At 44.9% G+C, this 21,303-nt stretch overlaps 1 protein-coding gene across 1 annotated transcript in view; it reads left to right on the forward strand.

The window, feature by feature from the left end:
• Window positions 1-9,403: 9,403 nt before the first annotated feature.
• Window positions 9,404-21,303, forward strand: part of LOC130131292 (ATP-binding cassette sub-family C member 4-like) — a 65,793-nt gene continuing 53,893 nt past the window's right edge. Inside the window, exons 1-4 of the mRNA XM_056300927.1 lie at window positions 9,404-9,649; window positions 10,671-10,781; window positions 16,560-16,680; window positions 17,795-18,019. Coding sequence (XP_056156902.1) covers window positions 9,576-9,649; window positions 10,671-10,781; window positions 16,560-16,680; window positions 17,795-18,019 — 531 coding nt within the window. The 5' untranslated portion in view covers window positions 9,404-9,575. The remainder of the gene's footprint in view (window positions 9,650-10,670; window positions 10,782-16,559; window positions 16,681-17,794; window positions 18,020-21,303) is intronic.

The raw sequence follows: 21,303 nt of genomic DNA on the forward strand, positions 1-21,303 counted from the left end.
GGACCATAAAACCACTTTCATTTTGGGTCCACCCTCCTTCTTGCAGGGCTTTTCAACAAAACAAAACAAAAAAAGAAAAAAGGATAAGATCTAGTTTGTGGAGATGGTGTGTTTCCGTGGCAAATAATTAGCTTAAACATTTCCATCTGTGCACACAAAACCCTTCTTAGAGCGATGAATCCCCCCCCCCCCCGACACAGACCGGTTTCATATCTTCTCAGCTAACGGCCGAGGTAATAATTCACAGGGGAAGCTGTGCCCCCCCACCCCCACCCCCCACCCGTCAGATACCGAGGATAGCTGCGCCCTGGCGTTGTTACCAGCGCAGGTGATGGGGGGGGGGGGGATACTGCGAGTAAAGCCCCGATAGGTGCGTTTCCATGGGCACCGTCTCCAAGCAGTTCCAGCCCATAATGCTCAGTGTGGCCTGGGTGCAACCCACAGGGGAACTTAATCCTGTAAAAACAGCTTGATAACTTCCCGTCTGAAAGAGAAAGGGCTACAAGTGTTTTCGACACACTGTGTGGGCCCAGTAAGTCAGTCAGTCGGCGGCCGGCGGAGGCTTTGCTGTGCCGTAGGTCGTCAAGGCCTGTTCTTTATATCAGCACATCAGAAACCTTATTCTAACTACATCCTTTATAGTGGCCGAGATGGGCAGCATTTCAACTACATTGTATTTGAAATACGTATTCAATTACTTTTTTGAGTATTTTGTAATTTGTATTTTGCTGGACAGAATAAAATAGGATGTAATTTGTAATAAAATACTTTAAGAGCTTGTATTTGTGTATTTGATATACTTGAAATACATTATTTAATATGTCATTTTATTCTCAGGTTAGACGCATTTTTATCCTCGGGTTTAAACTGTAGAAATTAGCCGCCAGTTGTACGACAGTTGTAACTGTATGACAATTAGCCTAATCACAGTCTTTAGCTAAGTGCAAGTGGATCACATGACTTGTCCTGTCGGGTCCAGCAGCGCACTCATTGTGAACTACCGTATTTTTATTTGTGCTCCTTGTGAGCAGTAGCTTGAGGAAAGAAGCTGCTTTGGCGTTTGGTGCAAACTTCCCCTAAGATAAAGGTATGTAATCAAAATAAGGCAAGCTTTCTGAATTGCTCAAAAATACAACAGAAAAAAAACAGCAATTTGCAAACACATGTGCTCTAGAGCTGGCAAATCTACTTGGTAGCTAGTAACGTTAGCATGCCAGCTAACGTCAGGCAGCCTGGAAGAGTGGCGTCTCATGGTTAGTCATCATACGGGGAGCTTCATTAGCAAGATTAGTTGTTAGCAACTTCTGTAACTCGGGACGAAATGAACCCCCCCCCCTTTTCTCCCCAATTGTACTTGGCCATTAGTGTATATGTTATCCCCGTGTCTGCGTGGGTTTCCTCCGGGTGATCCGGCTTCCTCCCACAGTCCAAAGACATGTAGGTCAGGTGAATCAGCCGTACTAAGTTGTCCCTAGGTGTGAATTTGTGTGTGTGTGTGTCGGCCCTGTGATGGCCTGGCGGCCTGTCCAGGGTGTCTCCCTGCCTGCTGCCCAATGACTGCAGGGATAGGCTCCAGCCTCCCCGCGAGCACCTTCCTAGCTGTCTCCCTCACTGTTTCTGCAGTGGCTGCCCAGCCATCCGGCAACTCTTCACTACCACCCAGTGTCTGTCTTAACTCCTGCCTGTCTTAACTCCTGCCTGAACTCCACTCAACAGCCTTCCTGCTTCAACCTCCACTATTTGATCCTTGGCTCTGCCTTCACTCTCTTCCTCTTCATGGTCTCCAAAGTCATCCTACAGACCACCATCTGATGCTGCCTAGCTACGTTCTCCCCTGTCACCACCTTGCAGTCTCCAACCTCTTTCAGATCGCCCCTCCTACATAAGATTAAGATATAGTCCACCTGTGTGCATATACGTCACCCTGTGTTCCTCCCTCTTCTTGAAATATGTTTTCACCACAGCCATGTCCATTCTTTTCCCAAAATCCACCACCATCTGTCCTTCCACATTTCTCTCCTTGACACCATACCTACCCATCACCTCTGTTCCCTTCACCAACATGACCATTGAAGTCCACTCCAATCACCATTCTCTCCTCCTTGGGTACCCTCTCCACCACTTCATCCAACTCACTCCAGAATTCTTCTTTCTCTTCCATCTCACACCCAACTTGCGGGGCGCTGATAACATTCATCAACACACCTTCGATTTCCAGCTTCATACTCATCGCTCTGTCTGACACTCTCTTCACCTCCAGCACACTTGACATACTCTTCCTTCAGAATGACCCCTACCCCATTTCTCCTCCATGGTAGAAGAGTTCGAATCCACCTCCGATGCTCCTGGCCTTACTCCCCTTCCACCTGGTCTCTTGCACACACAGTGTATCTACCTTTCTTCTCTCCATCATATCAGCCAGCCCAGTACATCTCACTATGTATTTAGTTAACATTTCAAAGTCCAGCCATATGTAATGATGGCGGCGTGAGGTGCGTAATTTTTCACCCAAAAAGCCGCTCAAAAAACGACACACTGTGCAACGCAAACCCCTTAATTCGATCCCGATCAGGCTGCTCCGGCACCCCCAGTAAAGGTATACATCATCATGTGCTCCGAGGGCTGACGGAGCAGTGGCAGTGGCGTCGGGAGCCACCGGCCGCGGGGGATTCCCCCCTCCGGTGTGGGTCGCCTTGCCCTGACGTCCCAGCGGTTTTGAATTTTAGACTACTGCCAATGAGCCAGTTCCCGGGTAAACTTGGTTGGCTATCAAGATAAAAAGATATTGCACGCCGTAGGATGAGGAGGCAGAGCAAGCGGCCCACATGATGGAACACAACCAGGGTATTCAGACAACAGGCGCTCATGAAGATTGAAAAGCCGCTACCGGTGTCAGTTCTTACACACTGAATGTTATTCTATTCATATTCTAAGTCATGAAGATAACTTACGTATATTCTCTACAGGTTTGCTTTGTAACTCTGCCAGGTTAAGATAACAGTGTTGGAGTTGGGTTTGTGTGTTCAGGCATTAATAACCTATTTCTTTGGTTGCTGTGGTAAAGAAGTAGGCATGCATTTTACCTATCGTGGCACGAGTGTTTATTGAAACACAAGCGTGCTTTATCTACTGCAAAAACATTGTATCTCTCTCACTTAATAAATATTAATAAACATAACCCCAGATTTCTCTTTGACACTGTATCTAAACTTACTAAAAAGCAGATCTTGATAAGCTCTTGATGAGATCTTAAACAAAATTAGTTCTTCAACTCCATCTACTCCTGCAGATCCTGTCATACTAAATTCATATCTACACAATGAGTCACTGACAGTTCCAGTTATTACAGCTTTTGAGACTATCTTGATGCTTTGACTAAGTTCGTGTCAGCTTCTAAACCAAATGCTTGACTACTTGATCCCTTACCAGCAAAACTTTTTAAAGACCTCTGGCCTTTTCTTGGACCTACAATGCTAGACATCGTTAATGTATCTCTTACTACTGGCATTGTTCCCAGCAGTTTTAAGACAGCTGTGGTTAAACCTCTACTTAAAAAACCGCACCTTGATCCAGGGTCTCTTAATAACTATCAGCCAGTCTCTAATCTTCCATTCTTCTCTAAAGTACTAGAGAGAGTTGTGTATCAACAACTTTTGACCCATATAAAAGAAAACACTCTATATGAACCTTTTCAGTCGGTTCTCAGGCCCTGTCACTCCACTGAAACTGCTCTGACCAGAGTGGTAAATGATCTTCTACTGGCTATCGACTCTGATTCCACTTCTGTGCTTCTACTACTGGACCTCAGTGCAGCCTTTGACACCATTGATCACTGTATACTTTTAGATAGATTAAATTGTAATTTTGGTGTCTCTGGCTTAGCTCTCTCTTGGCTTAAGTCCTACTTATCTGGAAGAACACATTGTGTCTGCTATAATAATATTATATCAAAATTTTCTGACATTAAATATGGTTTGCCTCAGGGCTCAGTACTTAGCCCTCTACTTTTCTCTCTTTACATTACACCTCTTGGCCAAATTATACGCAGTTATGGAATAAATTTCCATTGCTATGCTGATAATACTCCGTTGTATGTGCCTATAAGGGCTGATGATCATACTCAAATCACTAACTTAGAGGCCTGCTTAGCTACTGTGAAAAACTGGATGTCACTTAACTTTCTGCTTTTAAATTCAGATAAAACAGAGATGCTAGTCATTGGCCCTGCTAGACACAGACACCAATTTGATCAAGTAACGATAACAATCGACAACTCTGTGGTTTCACAAAGTGTGGCAGCCAAACATCTTGGTGTTACGTTTGATCTCAGCCTTTCCTTTGATAAGCACATTAAAGAAATCACCAAGACTGCCTTTTTTCACTTACGTAACATAGCTAAAATTCGGTCTTTTCTCTCCATGGCTGACGCAGAGATTCTAATACATGCGTTTCATCCAGACTTGATTACTGTAATGTTGTGTTCTCAAGTCTTCCACATTCCAGTACTAAAAGTCTTCAGATGGTTCAGAATGCTGCTGCTAGAATCCTAACTAAAACTATGAAATTTGACCATATTACACCAATTCTTGCCTCCCTTCATTGGCTTCCTATCCATGTTAGATCAGAATACAAGGTGCTTCTGCTGACTTATAAAATCCTAAATGGGCTAGCCCCATCCTACCTGTCTGATCTCCTTAAACCTTACATGCCATCTCGAGCACTTCGTTCTCAAAATACAGGGCTCCTGTATGTACCCAAAGTTAAAAAGAAGTGAGCTGGTGGCAGCAGGGCCTTTTCCTATCGGGCTCCATTGTTGTGGAATAACCTGCCTGCTGCCATCAGACAATCAGAGTCTGTTGAGTCCTTTAAATCCAAACTTAAAACTCATTTTTTTGCTTTAGTTTACAATTAGTTGCCTTTAAGTTGAGTGCTTCACAACCTGTACTGGATGGCGGGTTGGTTTTCTGTCTCAATGAATTTACCAACCACTGTTCTGCCGACGAGATTATCGAGTATAGATTACAGAGTATAGATTATGACTAATTGATGACTTAATTGATTATGGCTAATGACTATTGCAAATTGTTCTCTTCTCTAACATGCCTTTTCTCTCTCTCTGAATGACGTCTTCTCCTTTCTCTTTTTCTGTGTTTGAATGGTGTCACGTGAGTCTCTCTTGCGTGCATGTGCAGTCGGTTCTCCTCCCAGGTCTCCGTGGTGATGGTGGTCGCCATTTGGATGCTGCCTGCCCTTCCACTCCTCACATAAGTTTTTCTTTTATTACATGATGATGCTGGTCGCGTGGCTTGGGTCCTGGACTGCTCCGTTGGCACGTGGACACTGCTTGGCATCCTGTGCATCATGTTCTTCATAAATTTTATGTCCATTATAATTCTGTTATCCTCTTTCAAAGTTGTATTATGTAAATTGTGTGAACACAACATCCATTGCACGCTGTCCGTCTTGGGAGAGAGATCCCTCCTCTGTTGCTCTCCCTGAGGTTTCTTCCTATTTTTTCTCCCTGTTAAAGGGTTTTTTTAGGGAGTTGTTCCTTATCCGATGAGAGGGTCTAAGGACAGGATGTTGTGTTGCTGTTAAGCCCACTGAGGCAAATTTGTAATTTGTGATATTGGGCTATACAAATAAAATTGATTTGATTTGATGCATAGGGATGTCATCAAACATCAATATATATAATATTGATCATCACCTTGTTATATCGAGAAAATCTTGAAGCATCGATGTCTTGATGCACGCTCAATAATTCAGGTAAGAAAACCAAACAAGGTTGAATCAGTTCATCTGGACACAAGGTTTATTGACAGATACGTTTCATCCCTCATCTAAGTGACCTCTTCAGTCTAAACTGACTGCAGGTGTCCCCACCCTTAACTACAGTTTCTTTTTTTATCACTTTAGTTTTTATTGAAGTTTTTAGGTCAATACAAACATGGCATCCGTATTCAGAAGTCCCTTAACTACAGTTTCAATGGCCATATGTGCTATTCACAGAGGATTTGGGAATGTTTGCAATCACAGCATTGTAAAATGGTGACAGATGTACACTTAGCCCCCGCCCCGGGTTCAGGGATGGTCGTTCTCTTGTAACACAGATGACCTCTTTCACTCCTCATTCAAGGAGGAATGCTGGTTTGAACGGGGAGTCAAAGAGGCCATCCATGTTAAGAGGGAGGGGGGCTAAGAGTACATCCCTCACCATCTTACAACACTGTGATTGCAAATATTCCCCAATCCCCTGTGAATACATGGCCATTGTAACTCTAGTTAATTGTCACACCCATATTTGCATATGAATCTGGTCGTTGGTTTCGGTCCTTATGCAGCTCTGTTGTTTATAAGGGTGTGGATGCCTGCAGCCAGTTTAGACTGAATATGTCACTTAGATGAGCGATGAAACGTCAATAAACGTTGTATCCAGATGAACTGATTCAACCTTCTTTGACTGAGGTATCGAGCTATTAACAGTGCAATAAACATGCCCTGTTTAAAATATATAAATCTCAGCCAGACGGAATATAGCTTTCTGCAAACTTTGATTAGACCGCTGGTTTATGATTACGTAATAATAATGCGACAGTAGGAACACGCTGAAACATCGTCGCAGATATTATTGTATGTTTCACCACCACTGCTGCGTCAGCCACTGCCCGTCGCAAGCTATCAGACAATGTAAACAAATACAAGATGCCAACTACACTTACACTTCTGATACGTCTGCTCGCCGTCTATGTTGGTGCACAGCAGAGGCCGAGTGGCTGAATCTCTCCGGTGTTAGCTCCAACGTTCGCCATCTTGATGCGCACCGAGAGTTCACCGGTCAACCTACAGCGAGCAGTGGTGGTGGGCGGGGCCTCTGGGCTGTGATATTTGCATATTCAGTGATCCTGCATTTCTCAATGAGGGAGAAAGACCAGATGGCTGGATGGATGGATGCATTGCCTTCCAGCCCCTTTTCAGAGGTTTTTTTTTTTAATGTGGACAAACCATGTTAAACAATATATTCATAATCTCAAGAGTATTTTTAAACTTTAAATCGTGTCTGGAGGGGTACTTTAAAGGTTGTTCATCTGTGTCAGCAGAGGCGCCATTTGTTTTTTAAACTTTCATTCTACTGTGTGAAAAGGGATTCAGCAACCAGGCGAGCAGGCACATCCACATGAAAATCTGCTTTTTAATTAATGCATACAGGTCTCTCTGTCACACAATCACCTAGTACACAGCCTACACAATAATAAAAAATATGCATGGATTAAGGTTTGAAGTCACCTGTTTCGTAAATCAAAAAGAGGAAACTACATCATATAGTTGTACTAATTATGACGTGAATAAATCTGCCTGAGTCTTCATCATCCTAAGATGAAGTCATCATAAAGAACTGGAGATACGGGAGTTGGCACTGAAAGATAAGACCTATCACAAGGCTGTGATACCGTGGGAACAGAGGCCTTGGTTCTCATTTAGATGATGTTTTTTTGGGTAGAGTTGATCTGCTGGTAATCCACCGTTGGCCTCTCGCCCTCAGCCCAGCCCCCTGACCGATGCTGGCTAAACATTTCTCCTTTTGCCCAGCTCCTGCCTAAACATCAACACGGGGATTATACATAACCTAGCCTTGGTTTAAGGGTGTGACTAATCGGTCTGTTATCCCGTTATTGATTGTGCACTGTGTTGGTGTCAGCTGAACAATAGTTTACCTGCAGCACACGTGACTTGAGTTTCCCTGCAAGGCCTCTGAGCCGCTGAAATGGGAAACGCAGGGGAAAATAGAGGGCAGGGGCTTTCATGAGAAGTTTTTCTACTGCAATTATATTTGTACAGGAACCACCTGCAGTGTGTCAGAGGGCGTCTGTCATCTACAGCCTGCTCTGTGTGTGTGTGTGTGTGTGTGTGTGTGTGTGTGTGTGTGTGTGTGTGTGTGTGTGTGTGTGTGTGTGTGTGTGTGTGTGTGTGTGTGTGCAGATCAGTTTGTGTCTGCATGTTAGGAACCATTGATTGATTGGTTGGTTGGTTGGTTGGTTGGTTGATTGATTGATGGAGACCCTATTAGACCATTACCACATAGTGAGAACTGAAATACTAAACCTGAAATTCTATTTTAACACGTGGCATGGAGCACCACGTGAAAGGTGCCTGATTTTTCCTTTCACAATGGAGCAACTGTCTTGATGACTTTATCAAATTGTGCACTTGTGAGAGGGTGGATGGGGGATGAGAGAGGTGGACTTAAAATAGACGTTCATACCAAGGCAGTCAGTTGTATCCCGCAGACACAAGTTGCTTTGTACATGACCATTTTTGAGCTTCAGTCGAGTGACATAAAATGAGGAATATTTCAGGAATCAGGAACACCATGTCATTTAATTTCACATGATCATATTAGTAACAACACAGTTCCAATGCAGTTCATTTTCTTTTTTTAAAAAAATGACACGTTCTCTTACAGAACAATAGATAAACCCAACTTAAAGTTGGACACTTTTTGAATGGCAGACTATTTTTGCAGATTTAGTCAGGCGTTGAATCATGCATTTGCAAAATGAATAGTTTTGGAAATGAATATGATATGATGTAATCATTGTCATATAATAACAAACCCCTTCAGATAGATAGATAATTTATTTTTCCTCAAGGAGGAAATTCTTTTCCACAGTAGGTGCATACAAGTAAGACATACAGCATTACACAAAGTACCTGGATTTACAGGGACACTTAATTACAGGGGCCACACAACAGAGACAAAGACATGGGTTGACACTCTACACACCACAGACTGGACTTCTTGTAACTTAAGAGGCGGTTACTTATTTAAAGCTTGTATGGCTGTAGGAACAAAGCTCCTGCTCAAATGGGGCTCTCCACACATGGGTAGTCTCGACCTGGGTCCAGAAGGACGCAGGTGAAGTGCGAGGAGAATTGGTGGTCTGGGGTCATATGCGATTGTGTAAAATGGGTCTGGGGTCATGTGTGATTGCGAGTGCTTTGCGTATCAGGGACGAGGTGACACAATCGGAAGAATTAGGAGCGTCAATACCAATGAGTTTGCTGGCTAAATTAGTTATCTTTAAGAGTTTATTCAGTGTTATCTTTAAGGGTTTATATGTATACAGTCCCCCATCCCCTGTAGCCTTCACCCCGTGTTGACTCATTTTAGAAGCAGTCACTTTTGTTTTTTTGGGTTTGTTTTTCCTTTTTTTAAGAGAATTCGAGGAGCGACAAGTATGGGCCCGACCGGCCGCTCATGAATATTCAACAGAGGAATAAACGCTGCCAATTGGATACGGAGGTAATTATTTTCAACCAATCACGTGATCGTTTAGGCGGAAGCGGGGGCTGCCGCTTGTGTGTGCGCGCGTGTGTGTGCGCGCGCGCGTGTCGTGCGCGGTATAGAGGGAAGTGTATGTTAACGCACCGGATGATCGCCGCTCCGTTGTGCGCCATGTGCCAGCTAAACAGTTACACAACCCGTCCAATCGTGGCCGTTTTTTGAAGGAAAATTAAAGGAAGAGCCGCTGTCGCACCACACACACAGCGGTTTGGGAGTCGGGGGGAGCGCCATGGAGGAACTGAAAAAGGACGTCAAAGCGAACCCGGCAGCGACGGCGACTCTTTTCTCTCAGGTGTTCTTCTGGTAAGTCGGCAGGTTTGCGCCTCGTAAGGAAACTTTCTTCTTCTTCGTCTTCTTCTTCTTCTTCGTGGCCGAAACGCCGGCTAAACTGAGCCGTTGTCGCTTTCGCTCCGTGCTAAAAGTGCAGCCGAGCGCAAAAGCGCGTTGATAATTCAGCGAATCGGTGTGTGTTGGACACTTTCGTCCTATTATTTCTTATTTCTCATTAGCAGCAGTAGATTTCTTATCACTTGTACTCATGCAATTGATAGTCAGTCATACATTCAACGGCACTTTTAATTTTACACCGTTCTTAATTTGCTCAGCAAATTACCCCCGGCTCGGGCTTATTTACTCACAGATGAACGTTTGTTGATTTAACCAGCAAATACTTTCTGAGATTTAGCGTCTCACTAGATTTACCAGACGGATTTGTTGAAACTTTTATGGGTCGGCGCTTTTGGAAACCAACGTAATAATCCCTGTTATTTTATGTGTGTAGTAATAGTTTCCTCCTGAATCATTTTACTTGGTTTTTCCCAAGTTATGTGACTAAATTTCCCAACACACACACACACACTCTCTCTCTCACTCACACCCACTTACCCACACACTCACTCACTCACACGCACTCTCGCCCCCCCCCCTCTCTCTCTCACACACACGCCAGATTGGTAACTGCTGGCATCAAATTTGTCGTAATTTTCATCTGTCCTCTCAGCTGACCTGAAATCCCCCTGAAGACATCATTTAGATAATGTACTGACTGGCCCCACTATATTTTCCTGCTCTTCGAAGATCTAAATTATTTATCTTTCAGCTATTCTGTTACCTGCATTCGTGGACAGTAATGGGTGTTCATCGACAACAGTTTTTGCAGCTAGTAAGACAATACTGACGTCCTCACAACACTGAGTAGGACCACCTCAAAAGAGCTCATGAACGGGATGAAATGTACTCATGATGTCTCCACCCCTTACCCATCCCCCCCCCCCCCCCCCGTCCTCTCCTCTTTCTCCTCTCCTGTGGTCTTTTCACCTGCAAGCTGGTTAAACCCGCTGTTCCGTATCGGCTACAAAAGGAGGCTGGAGGAGGATGACATGTACAAAGTGCTTCCGGAGGACGGGTCCGAGAGACTCGGTCAGGAGCTACAGAGGTACAGTTGTCCTGAACACGTGCACCTATCTGCACCGCCCTTTTACCATCTGAACCTCTCCAAACCCTGTCCCATTCCTCTCTTTATTTAAGCATGTGTCATCGTTTCTTATCCTTTTATGTGTTTTATAGTTTTACTCTTTTATTGCTCTCATATTGGCATGTTCTTGTCTTTCTTGTGATGCATCATTGAGTTATCCTACTACTACTATATAGAATTGTCATTATTATTGTTGTTTATTATTGTATGATGATTTGAAATCAATCTGTCATCATCATATTTGACTGGAGTCTGCAACATGTGGCAGGGATAGCATTCACCCGTATTTGTCATCAGTTGTGGCTGTCAGCCGAGCTGTTGTTTACTTTTCTTTTTTGTCCATTGACTTCATTTGGAAAGATTAGCCTACGAAAACCTGGCGGCAAAATGTCTGGATAAGAACACAATTCAGTTATTATTCTTAGCATGATTTCCATCACATTGGTGCCACCAGTGTGCGTCGATGACTGTTGACATAGCTTCATACCGCGTCTCGTTTTTTTGAAAGTGGAAATCGCTCCATCCGTGTGATTTAGCCGCAGTATAAACAGTCTTTTTTTAAGCAATAACTGCAGTCCCCACATTGTCATTGTCTTCAGATGAAGAGCAAAGGTGTAAGGGGGGGATGATGGACTAGAAATGAGACTGAAAGGCTTTGCATCAGAAAGTATAATAACGGCTGTCCTGGGTAGCTTGGCGGTCTATTCTGTTGCCTACCAACACGGGGATCGCCGGTTCGAATCCCCATGTTACCTCTTGCTTGGATGGGCGTCCCTACAGACACAGTTGGCCGTGGTTGCGGGTGAGAAGCCGGATGTGGGTATGTGTCCTGGTTGCTGCACTAGTGCCTCCTCTGGTCGGTCGAGGCGCCTGTTGGGGGGGGGGACTGGGGGGAATAGCGTGATCCTCCCATGTGCTACGTCCCCCCGGTGAAACCCCTCACTGTCAGGTGAAAAGAAGTGGCTGGCGACTCCACATGTATTGGAGGAGGCATGAGGTAGTCTGCAGCCGGGACAACCGGGACGGCTCAGAGAGCGGGGTGATTGGCCAGGTATAATTGGAGAGAAAAAGGGAGAAAAAAATCCAAAGAAAAAAAGAAAGTATAATAACGTTGACTTGACAAAGGACCTTCTCAGATAGATGGCCAGGTCTTTTTCAAGTAAACACATTTTGTGTGATTCATTTATAGAACAGCTGTTGTTTCATATTAAGACCAGGTTAATTCCATTCAGTGTGTGTGTGTGCATGCGTGCACGGTGTCTTGAAGCTGTCAAAAGCAGGTATTGTTTGGTCTGTCCGATTGTTTCACTGTTAACTAGAGTGTTGGTATGTTGCAGAGAGGTTTTCCACATTGGAAGGCGTTGAAGAGGAGCAGTAATTGCTTATTGACGGTGCTTTTCTATGGTTGATGAAAGAAGCATTTACCATTAGACGAGTTGTGAAATCTTGTCCCAGAGGCAGACAAATAACAATTGATGTCGAAAGGACAAATTTGTGCAATTGAAAATTCTTCTGTGCTGACTTGATGATATTGGGTTGATGAATCAATCTTCATCGAGGCGGTATTAATGTGTCCCTCTCCCTAGTATAGTGACATATGAAGTCCTCAGAGCTGCACATTTGAGGAGTACTGAATCGGACTCTGGCACCATTGTGACAAGCACAGTATTTTTCACTTTTGCCCCAGAGGTACAGGCAAAGTTTGTGGTTCGCAGTTTTCAGTCTTTCTGTGAAAAGTGTTTATTTCAGTCTGAAAAGGACACTATCATATGACTCCACATGTTGAACCACTTCAGAGCAAGATTATATTTTGGATCAGGACGTTTTTTTCCCTCCCCTCTTTATTGGCTTGAGGAGAGATGTGTCCATGTGTACAAGAGATAAAAAAAGGAAGCTCTTTAATCCGTTCTCTGGTTAGCATGAGCCATGCCAATCAATAACACTCAGGAGTATTATCCCGGGGAGGAAGTGGCCATAACACGGTGTTTCCCTTTGAGCGACAGGTTTGCCGTGGGAACTGAGGTACTTGTACTTTACTTGAGTCTTTCTAAGAGTCTAGACTCCACTATATTTCAGAGGGAAATATTGTACTTTTTACTTCACTACATTTATCTGACAGCTTTAGTTACTAGTTACTTTACATATTAAGATTATTGCACAAGAAACATTCAAAGAGGTTATAAAATGTTTTCTTAGATTAAACTGCCCAACAGTATATACAGGCACAGCTGAATCGATTAGTTGATTGACAGAAAATTATTTGATTATTTTGATAATCAACATTTTTTTCTTGCAAAAACATCTCATGGATCCAACGTCACAAATGTGAGGATTTGCTGCATTTCCTTTTAGTTATTTTAATTTATTTTTGGTAATTTTGAGGTTTGAACTCTCGGTTGAGTAAAACAGGCATGGTGAAGGTGTTTTGGTCTCTGGGCAACAATCGATCGATTAATGGAGAAAATAATCAGCAGATTAACCCATAATGAAAAGACTCATTAGTTACAGTCTTATACACCGTAGTTCAAAATGAGCTCCACCTCAACCAACTACAACACCAAAATCCTGCTTTTACATTAAACCTGGTCAAACCGGAAACTGATTCCAAAGAAGAAGAAGAAGAGCAACTTGGACAGGGTCGCTGTGGCTTGTCAGTGCCGCCAGGGAGGAGGAGGCGAGTTGGCGTGATTGTGGAGCCTTTATCCTCCCCGCCGAGCCACCGGTTCACTCTCTTGGGCCAGCATGGCAAGCGGACCACCACCGCCACGCCGGGCGGAGGCGAGTGTACCAGACTGCCAAGATGGACGAGACAGACGAGAGAGACAGCAGGCTGGCGCAGACGGAGAGAGAGATGGAGGGAGAGCTGGAACTGACCGGTACCGTGGGGGAGTGTTGGGCCGTCGGCACAGGATTGAGAGGGATGCCGCATGTACAACAGACAGCACACTGTGCCAGGTGGGGCCGCCACCGGTTGGCTGCCATCGCGAGGAAGCGGAGCCGGGGAAGGCAGGAAGGGGTGCGAGGTGCGCCGGGGGAAAGTCTGGGAAAGCTGCCGTGCCGGCCGGATCTGCAGCCATTCTGTCTACTCTTCATGTCCGTATGTGTGTTTGATAATAAAAATGTGTGATTATGTTAGATAAACCCCACTCCCACACACCAGCTCTGACAAGTTGCCTCCCGTCTGACGGTAAACACTCGGATGCGCCGTTGGGAAGAAGTGCTTTGAACACCATAGAAAGTCTGTGGCGAAAGACAAAGAAAAATAAACTAACATGTTGACCAACATGTCGGCTGGTACTCACTTCATCTCCAGGATAAATGGATGGCACAGCGTCGGGCTTTAATAGCAGTTCTGTGCCAAAAACCCGTCTGCTTTTGTGATGAATTTTCAAAACAGTGCTCTTGAAATTGGCAACTGCAAACCTACGGTTTCTCTGGAAGTTTGGCTGGGACAATATGACTTTTCCAAATAAACTGCGCCCATTTCTCTCGGGTTTTTGGATCCTTTGGTGGTAAACGAAGGCTTGCTGTTTCCCCTTCTGTAAATTTGAAAGAGGTGAAACTTACAGCTGGCAAAATTAGGATGAGTGGCGACACTTGGCTTCTCCTCTGGCTTGCATCGCCGAGGCAGGTGCACATATGATATGTAAAGCACCACCCCGTCCATTAACGGGATTGGTTCTTTGGGTTTGTGACGTATGAAACCCCGCCTGTCTGAATCCGTCCCATCCATCTGTTCTCCAAACCACTTATCCTGCTCTCAGGGTCGCAGGGATGCTGCAGCCTATCCCAGCAGTCATTGGGCGGCAGGTGGGGAGACACCCAGGACAGGCCGCCAGACCATCACACAGGACCCACACACACACACATTCACACCTAGGGACAATTTTAGTAACGGCGATTCACCTGACCTGCATGTCTTTGGACTGTGGGAGGAAACCGGAGCTCCCGGAGGAAACCCACGCAGACACGGGGAGAACATGAAAACTCCGCACAGAGGACAACCCTCCCAAGGTTGGACCTCCCGGGACTTGAACTCAGGACCTTCTTGCTGTGAGGCGACCTTGCTAACTACTGCGCCACCGTGCCGCCCTGTCTGAACCCTTGTTATTTAATATCTGCAATTTCAAAGCAGGGCTTCTCAGCCGTTGTAACATTACCCTCACACCACGTGTACACGTTAACAAGGTTAGAAACGTGACTTTCATCTGGGTGGGTCTTTGATGCACGAGTAACAATAATCTAATAATGATATAATATACATATAATAGTATCACAGTCACAGGGGACATTCACTTTAAGTGCATTTTCCTGATTATACTTACATACTTAAGTAACATTTTCAGCGCAGGACTTTTCCTGGTAACAAGAGTATTTTTACAGTGTGGTATTAGTACTTAGTAAAGAATCAAAATACTTCCTCCACCAGTGCCCCCTCTTTATCTATCAAGATAAACAATCTTAATAATTACTTAATGATAATAATAATAAATCAATCTTATATAGCGCTTTTCTAACACTCAAACTCGCTTTACAATAAACAGGGTGAAACAAGACGACAGATAAATATAGCACAGACATAGAGGGCATACTTGAACTAGACATACTTGAAATAATATTGAATGCATACTTGATTGAATACATAATATTGAATACATACATGAAGACATACTTGAATTAATATTTAAATAATAATGAACAAGACATACTTGAATTAATATAGTTACATTTCTTAACAACTTAGATTAGCATACCCACCGCAACAATGTTATGTGTTACTTGCCAACCCCCCCCTTTTTTTTTTTAAGGAAGGTGGTCTCATGGGTAACCTGTGTGTGTGATATAGTCTAGCGGGTGTGAGAAGTACCAGCATGTTCGGAGGAGGGATGTGGTAGTCTGCGGCCCTCCCCGGATCGGCAGAGCGGGTGCAGCAGCGACCGGGATAGACTGGGATAGAAATGTGCATGCTATAAGGGGTAGTTAAGTTACTCTAGTCAGCTGTGACATGGTCAGGTAAGCACATAATAGCTGAAAGGCTTTGTATCGTGTTCGCTGTCACAGAAAAGAAACCCCAAAGTCCCCGTTCATGCAGCGTTATTACGGTGTCTCCCCACATTCTTCATACCAGAGTTGTGCGAAAAGCTACTTACCAGCTACAAACCAGGCTAGAGTGAATTATAATAACCTGTAACCAGAGGTCTCCCAGCGACAGCTCAGAGCTGTGGCTCTGGAACGGTAACACATGCGTATGCATTGAGGAAGTGAATCAGATGATTGATTATGGAACATATTTGGTTTTGTTTTGCGGAACGAGTGATTTTGTTTTGCTGTGGCTGCAAAGATTTTGCATAGCGGCTCACCACGGAAAAACGCTACCGGCGGAAACACAGTAACCATTACAGTAGTTTGGTTACATTGCAGCAAGTGATGGGAGACTGATCCCTGAAGGAGGACGCGAAGGTCGCAATTCGTAGTGGAAGTGACCGCCATCACCTCTGGGTTTTCATTTCATTCTGAAATCCATTTCGGTCACATCGGTCACACCTGACTGTATTGCTGTAAAACCCGTCACCTGGAGCGCCAACGTGCAGCACGCCAAACCCAGTGGGCGGTACAACATGGGAAGAGTGTTGTTTTTCAGTTGATAACTTCAGTGATGTACACTTCTGTTAAACTTTTGCACCTTCATGACCACACAAAGTGCACCGAAGTAACGTGTGACCTCTTCTTCCCTGACAGACACTGGGATTACGAGGTTCAGAAGGCTGCCAAAGAGCTGAGGCAACCCAAACTCACCAAGGTCATCATTAAATGCTACTGGAAGCCATATGCAGTGCTGGGCATCTTTACGCTCATCGAGGTCTGTGTCGTGCTGTTACTGTTTAAACTGCAACTTCCAGTTTGCAGAGCATGTGCATGATATTCTTAATTAGAGAAAAAGTATTTCAGACAGTTTCCTTGACAAGGTTATTTTATATTTTCTGGCCTGCACATTGATTTTCATGTGTCATAAAATCTTGGAATTTATGGAGACTGATCACCTTCTTAAACTTGGCGTCCTACAATCCAAGATGTGTACTTTTAAAATTTTATAAGCACTGAAAAATCAGTCATGCAGTAAAGCTTGGCCGTGAGCTTTGAGATTCACTTTATAGAGAATATAAAAGCTGACCACATCTCAACCGCTCCTAGCCGTGTTTATCTCCTAGCTAAAGCGCTGTTATTGCCACGCATGTGATGTGGGAAGTGACAATCTCAAGTTGACCTTTCACTATCTCTAAAATACTGCATTCGTTAAAAAAGCCATAAAAGTGTCCCAAGTACCATGAACCTGAAACTTAATCACCCCGTGTTTCTTGAACCATATTGGGTTTAAGTGTTGTTTTCTTCCCCCTTTTTCTCCCCAATTGTACTCGGCCAATTACCCCACTCTTCCAAGCCGTCCCGGTCGCTGCTGCACCCCCTCTGCCGATCCAGGGAGGGCTACAGACTACCACATGCCTCCTCCGATACATGTGGAGTCGTGCTATTCTCCCCAGGTCCCCATCCCCCCCAAACAGGCGCCCCGACTGACCAGAGGTGGCACTAGTGCAGCGACCAGGACACATACCCACATCTGGCTTCCCACCCACACACACACGGCCAATTGTGTCTGTAGGGACACCCAACCAAGCCGGAGGCAGCACGGGGATTCGAACCGGTGATCCCCGTGTTGGTAGGCAGCGGAATAGACTACTACGCTACCTAGATGCCCTGGTTCAAGTGTTTTTGTGTTATTATTTTGAAGATTCATCATTTAGATCTGACTTTTTCAAATGATGGGTCACACTTTAGATCAAAATTTCTTGTCTTTTATACACATCTTCACTAATTTGTACAAAACTGTCAAAAAATTAGATAATTCATAGAGGGCCATTGGGATGCTGCGATGTGCTGTTAACGGGACTTGACTTTTCTGTATTTCCAAACGTCAGGAGGTCATCAAAGTGGTGCAGCCAGTGCTCTTGGGGAAGCTGATCCAGTATTTTGAGAATTACAGACCAGACGACATGGAAAGTCTGTACAAGGTCCTCGGCTATGCTGCTGGGATGTCTTTATCCACCATTGGACTGGCCGTGCTCCATCACCTCTACTTCTATTATGTCCAGAGGACGGGCATGAAGATCAGAGTAGCAATGTGCCACATGATCTACCGGAAGGTTAGTGCGAAACATGTCCTCTACTCGGTCAGGTCTATGGAAGTGTGGGTTTTTTTTCCCCCGTTTAGAATTACAATGGACAAGCCACACACTATTTTAGTATTTTCATTGGTTACTGATACGGTGGGAGCAGAAACAAGGGCAACAAGGGAGCGAAACCCCTGCATAGTTTAATACTGGGCTAGTTTGGGCACACCCAGCCAGGGGACATCAGCCTTTACGGTACCATTTCTGTGTCTAGATTTTCTCATGTTCAAAGTATACTTCTATGCAAGGACACTGGTAAGGAAAACCATTAATACACAAGCTTGATCCTTTGTGTTGTTTGTATTTCCATGTTGATTTCCTTTGTTCCCTGTGTTGCGTTTTGTTCTGATCCCCAGTGAGAACTTTGCCTTGATAAATGTGACTTGACAAAAAAACAGGCCAAATGTATGAATATGCTCACTGAGAAAAATTTGACTTGTACATTTTGAATAAAATAGAAATCTGAAACCAAAACAGTGCCAGCCTGCCGAGGCATGCACTCTACAAGACCCCTGAAGGTGTCCTGTGGTTTCTGGCACCAGAACATTAGCAGCAGGCCCTTCAAGTCCTGTAAGTTGCGAGGTGGAGCCGCCGTAGATCGAACTTGTCGGTCCAGATGCTTAATCGGACTGACACCAGGGCAACACCTTAAACATTTAATCATGTTCCTCAAACCATTCCTGAACAATGTGTGCAGTGTGGCAGGTCGCATTATCCTGCTGAAAGAGACCACTGCCATCAGGGAATACCATTGCCATGAAGGGGTGTACCTGGTCTGCAATGATGTTTAGGTAGGGGGCACTTGTCAAGTTGACATCCACATGCATGGCTGGACCCAGGGTTTCCCAGCAGAACATTGCTCAGTGCATCACACTCCCTTTACCGGCTTGTCGTCTTCCCATAGTGCATCCTGGTACCATCACTTCCCCAGGTAAATGGTGTACATGTACACGGCCATTGCCGATCTAAAAGAAAATGGGACTCAGCAGACCAGGCGACCTTTTTCCACTGTTCCAAGGTCCAGTTCTGCTGCTTGTGTGCCCATTGTAGGTGCTTTCGGCGGTGGACAGGAGTCATCATGGGCACTCTGATCGGTCTACGGCTATGGAGCCCCATATGCAGCAGGGTGCAATGCACTGTGTTGTGACACATTCTTCCCATAACCATCATTAAAATTTTCTGTGACTTGTGCCACAGTAGACTGTCTGTCAGTTTGAACCAGACAGGCTAACCTTCGTTGCCCTCGTGCATCGATGAGCCTTGGGTGCCCAATACCTCATTGCCAGTTTGTGGCTTGTATCTCCTTGGACCACTGTTGGTAGGTACTCATCACTGCTGACCGGGAGCACCCCACAAGCCTCGCCATTTCAGAGATGCTCTGACCCAGTCGTCTGGCCATAGCAATTTAGCCCTTGTCAAAGTCACTCTACACAGCGGCTCATGGCTCTCCAATTCTGTGCCTTTTCGTTGTGTTTTTGTTTATAAAGTTTTGTCAAGCAAATTATGTCTACAGCCACCAAGACTTGCTTGATGTTGGATTACAGTACCAAACAGCAGTCACAAGTTACCTTCAACGGACTCGTACCAGAGGATATAGCAAGACCGCTGGGGTCTCCATGGATTGTTATCGTGTCCGTCAGGTGGCGAAGATGGCGGAGGGAGAAAAAGAAGCGAGAATGCCGGTAGGACTTAATAGCCAGGCTAATGAAACAACCATACCAACCCACAGTGAGTGTTGCAGAGAATACGGCACATCACAAACTACAAGGGCAGAAAACCTGTGACTGTTATCACTGATGCCTTGCTGGCAGAGAAACTGAGTCATTTTTTTTTTTTTTGCCCACTTTGAGGTAAAAAGGCCTAACAGAGTTTTGCTGCCTCCAACAGCCTCCGGCACACACATATTCACTGTGCAGAAACATGAAGTGAGATGTGAACCCGAGGAAGGCTGCTGGTCCTGACAAAGTTACCGGGAAGGTACTTAACCAGCTCTCAGGGTTCTTCAGTAAGATCTTTAATCTTTTCCTAACAAAAGCCATCATGCCAACCTGTCTAAAGTCAGCCATCATCATCCCTGTCCTCAAAAAGCCAGCCATCGACAATCTAAATGACTTTAAACTGATCGCACTCACTTCAGTAGTCTTGAAGTGTTTTTTGAGACTGGTCTCACAGCACATCAAACCATCCTCCTCCCTCCTTTGACCCACATCAGTTTGCATATAGAGCAAACAAGTCTACTGAAGACACCATCACCACAGCTCTACACCACGCTGAGTCACTTAAAACATTGGGGGTAATATGTAAAGATGCTCCTCATAGACTGTAGCTCAGCATTTATTACAATCATTCCAGACATACTAGTCAGCAAACTGTCTTGACTTCAACTTCCCCCTCCCCACCTGCATGTGGATAAAGGACTTCCTTACTAAACCACCCACAAACTGTTGAACTTGGCCTCCACCTCTCCTCCACCCTCGTGCTCAGCACTTTCTCGTCACAAGGCTGTGTGCTGAGTCCATTACTCTGTGCTCTACACCCATGACTGCACTCCAACCCATCCCACTAACACCATCATTAAATTCGCAGATGACACCACTGTGGTCGGACTTATCACAGGAGACAAGTTGGCCTGCAGAGATGAGGTTCATAAATTGACAGGGCGGTGTTCAGTGAACAACCCCACACCGAACACTCAAAAACCAAAGGAACTCATCACTGACTTCTGGAAGCACAGAGCAGACCCTGCCCCACTCTATATCAACAGGGATTATGTGGAAAAGGTTCCCACCTTCAAATTCCTGGGAACCACATCTCCGAAGACCTCTCCTAACGCCACTGCAGTTGTAAAGAAGGCATTGCAGGGAATACACTTCCTGAGAGTGCTCTGGAAAAATAGGCTGGAAGAAAAGCTGCTGGTGGCCTTTGACTGCTCCTCCATTGAGAGTGTAGTAGCGTACTGCATCTCAGCATGGTACGCCAGTTGCTCAGCAGCAGACAGGAGAGCTCTTCAGAGGGTCATCAACACCACACAGAAAATCATCGGCTGCCCTCTGCCCTCAATGAAAGACATCTCCAGCTCCAGCTAACCTGGCAGAGCTAAGAATATTTTAAAAGACTCGCCTCATCCTGGACACCACCTGTTTGACCTGATGCCATCTGGCAAGCATCATAGTACAGACCACCAGATTTTAAAACAGTCTCTTTCCATGGGCCATTAATACACTGAACTCCAATAAGCACTGAATGACCCCTCATGT

This window comes from Lampris incognitus, chromosome 21 (genome assembly GCF_029633865.1).
Source record: "Lampris incognitus isolate fLamInc1 chromosome 21, fLamInc1.hap2, whole genome shotgun sequence".
Taxonomy (NCBI): Eukaryota; Metazoa; Chordata; class Actinopteri; order Lampriformes; family Lampridae; genus Lampris; species Lampris incognitus.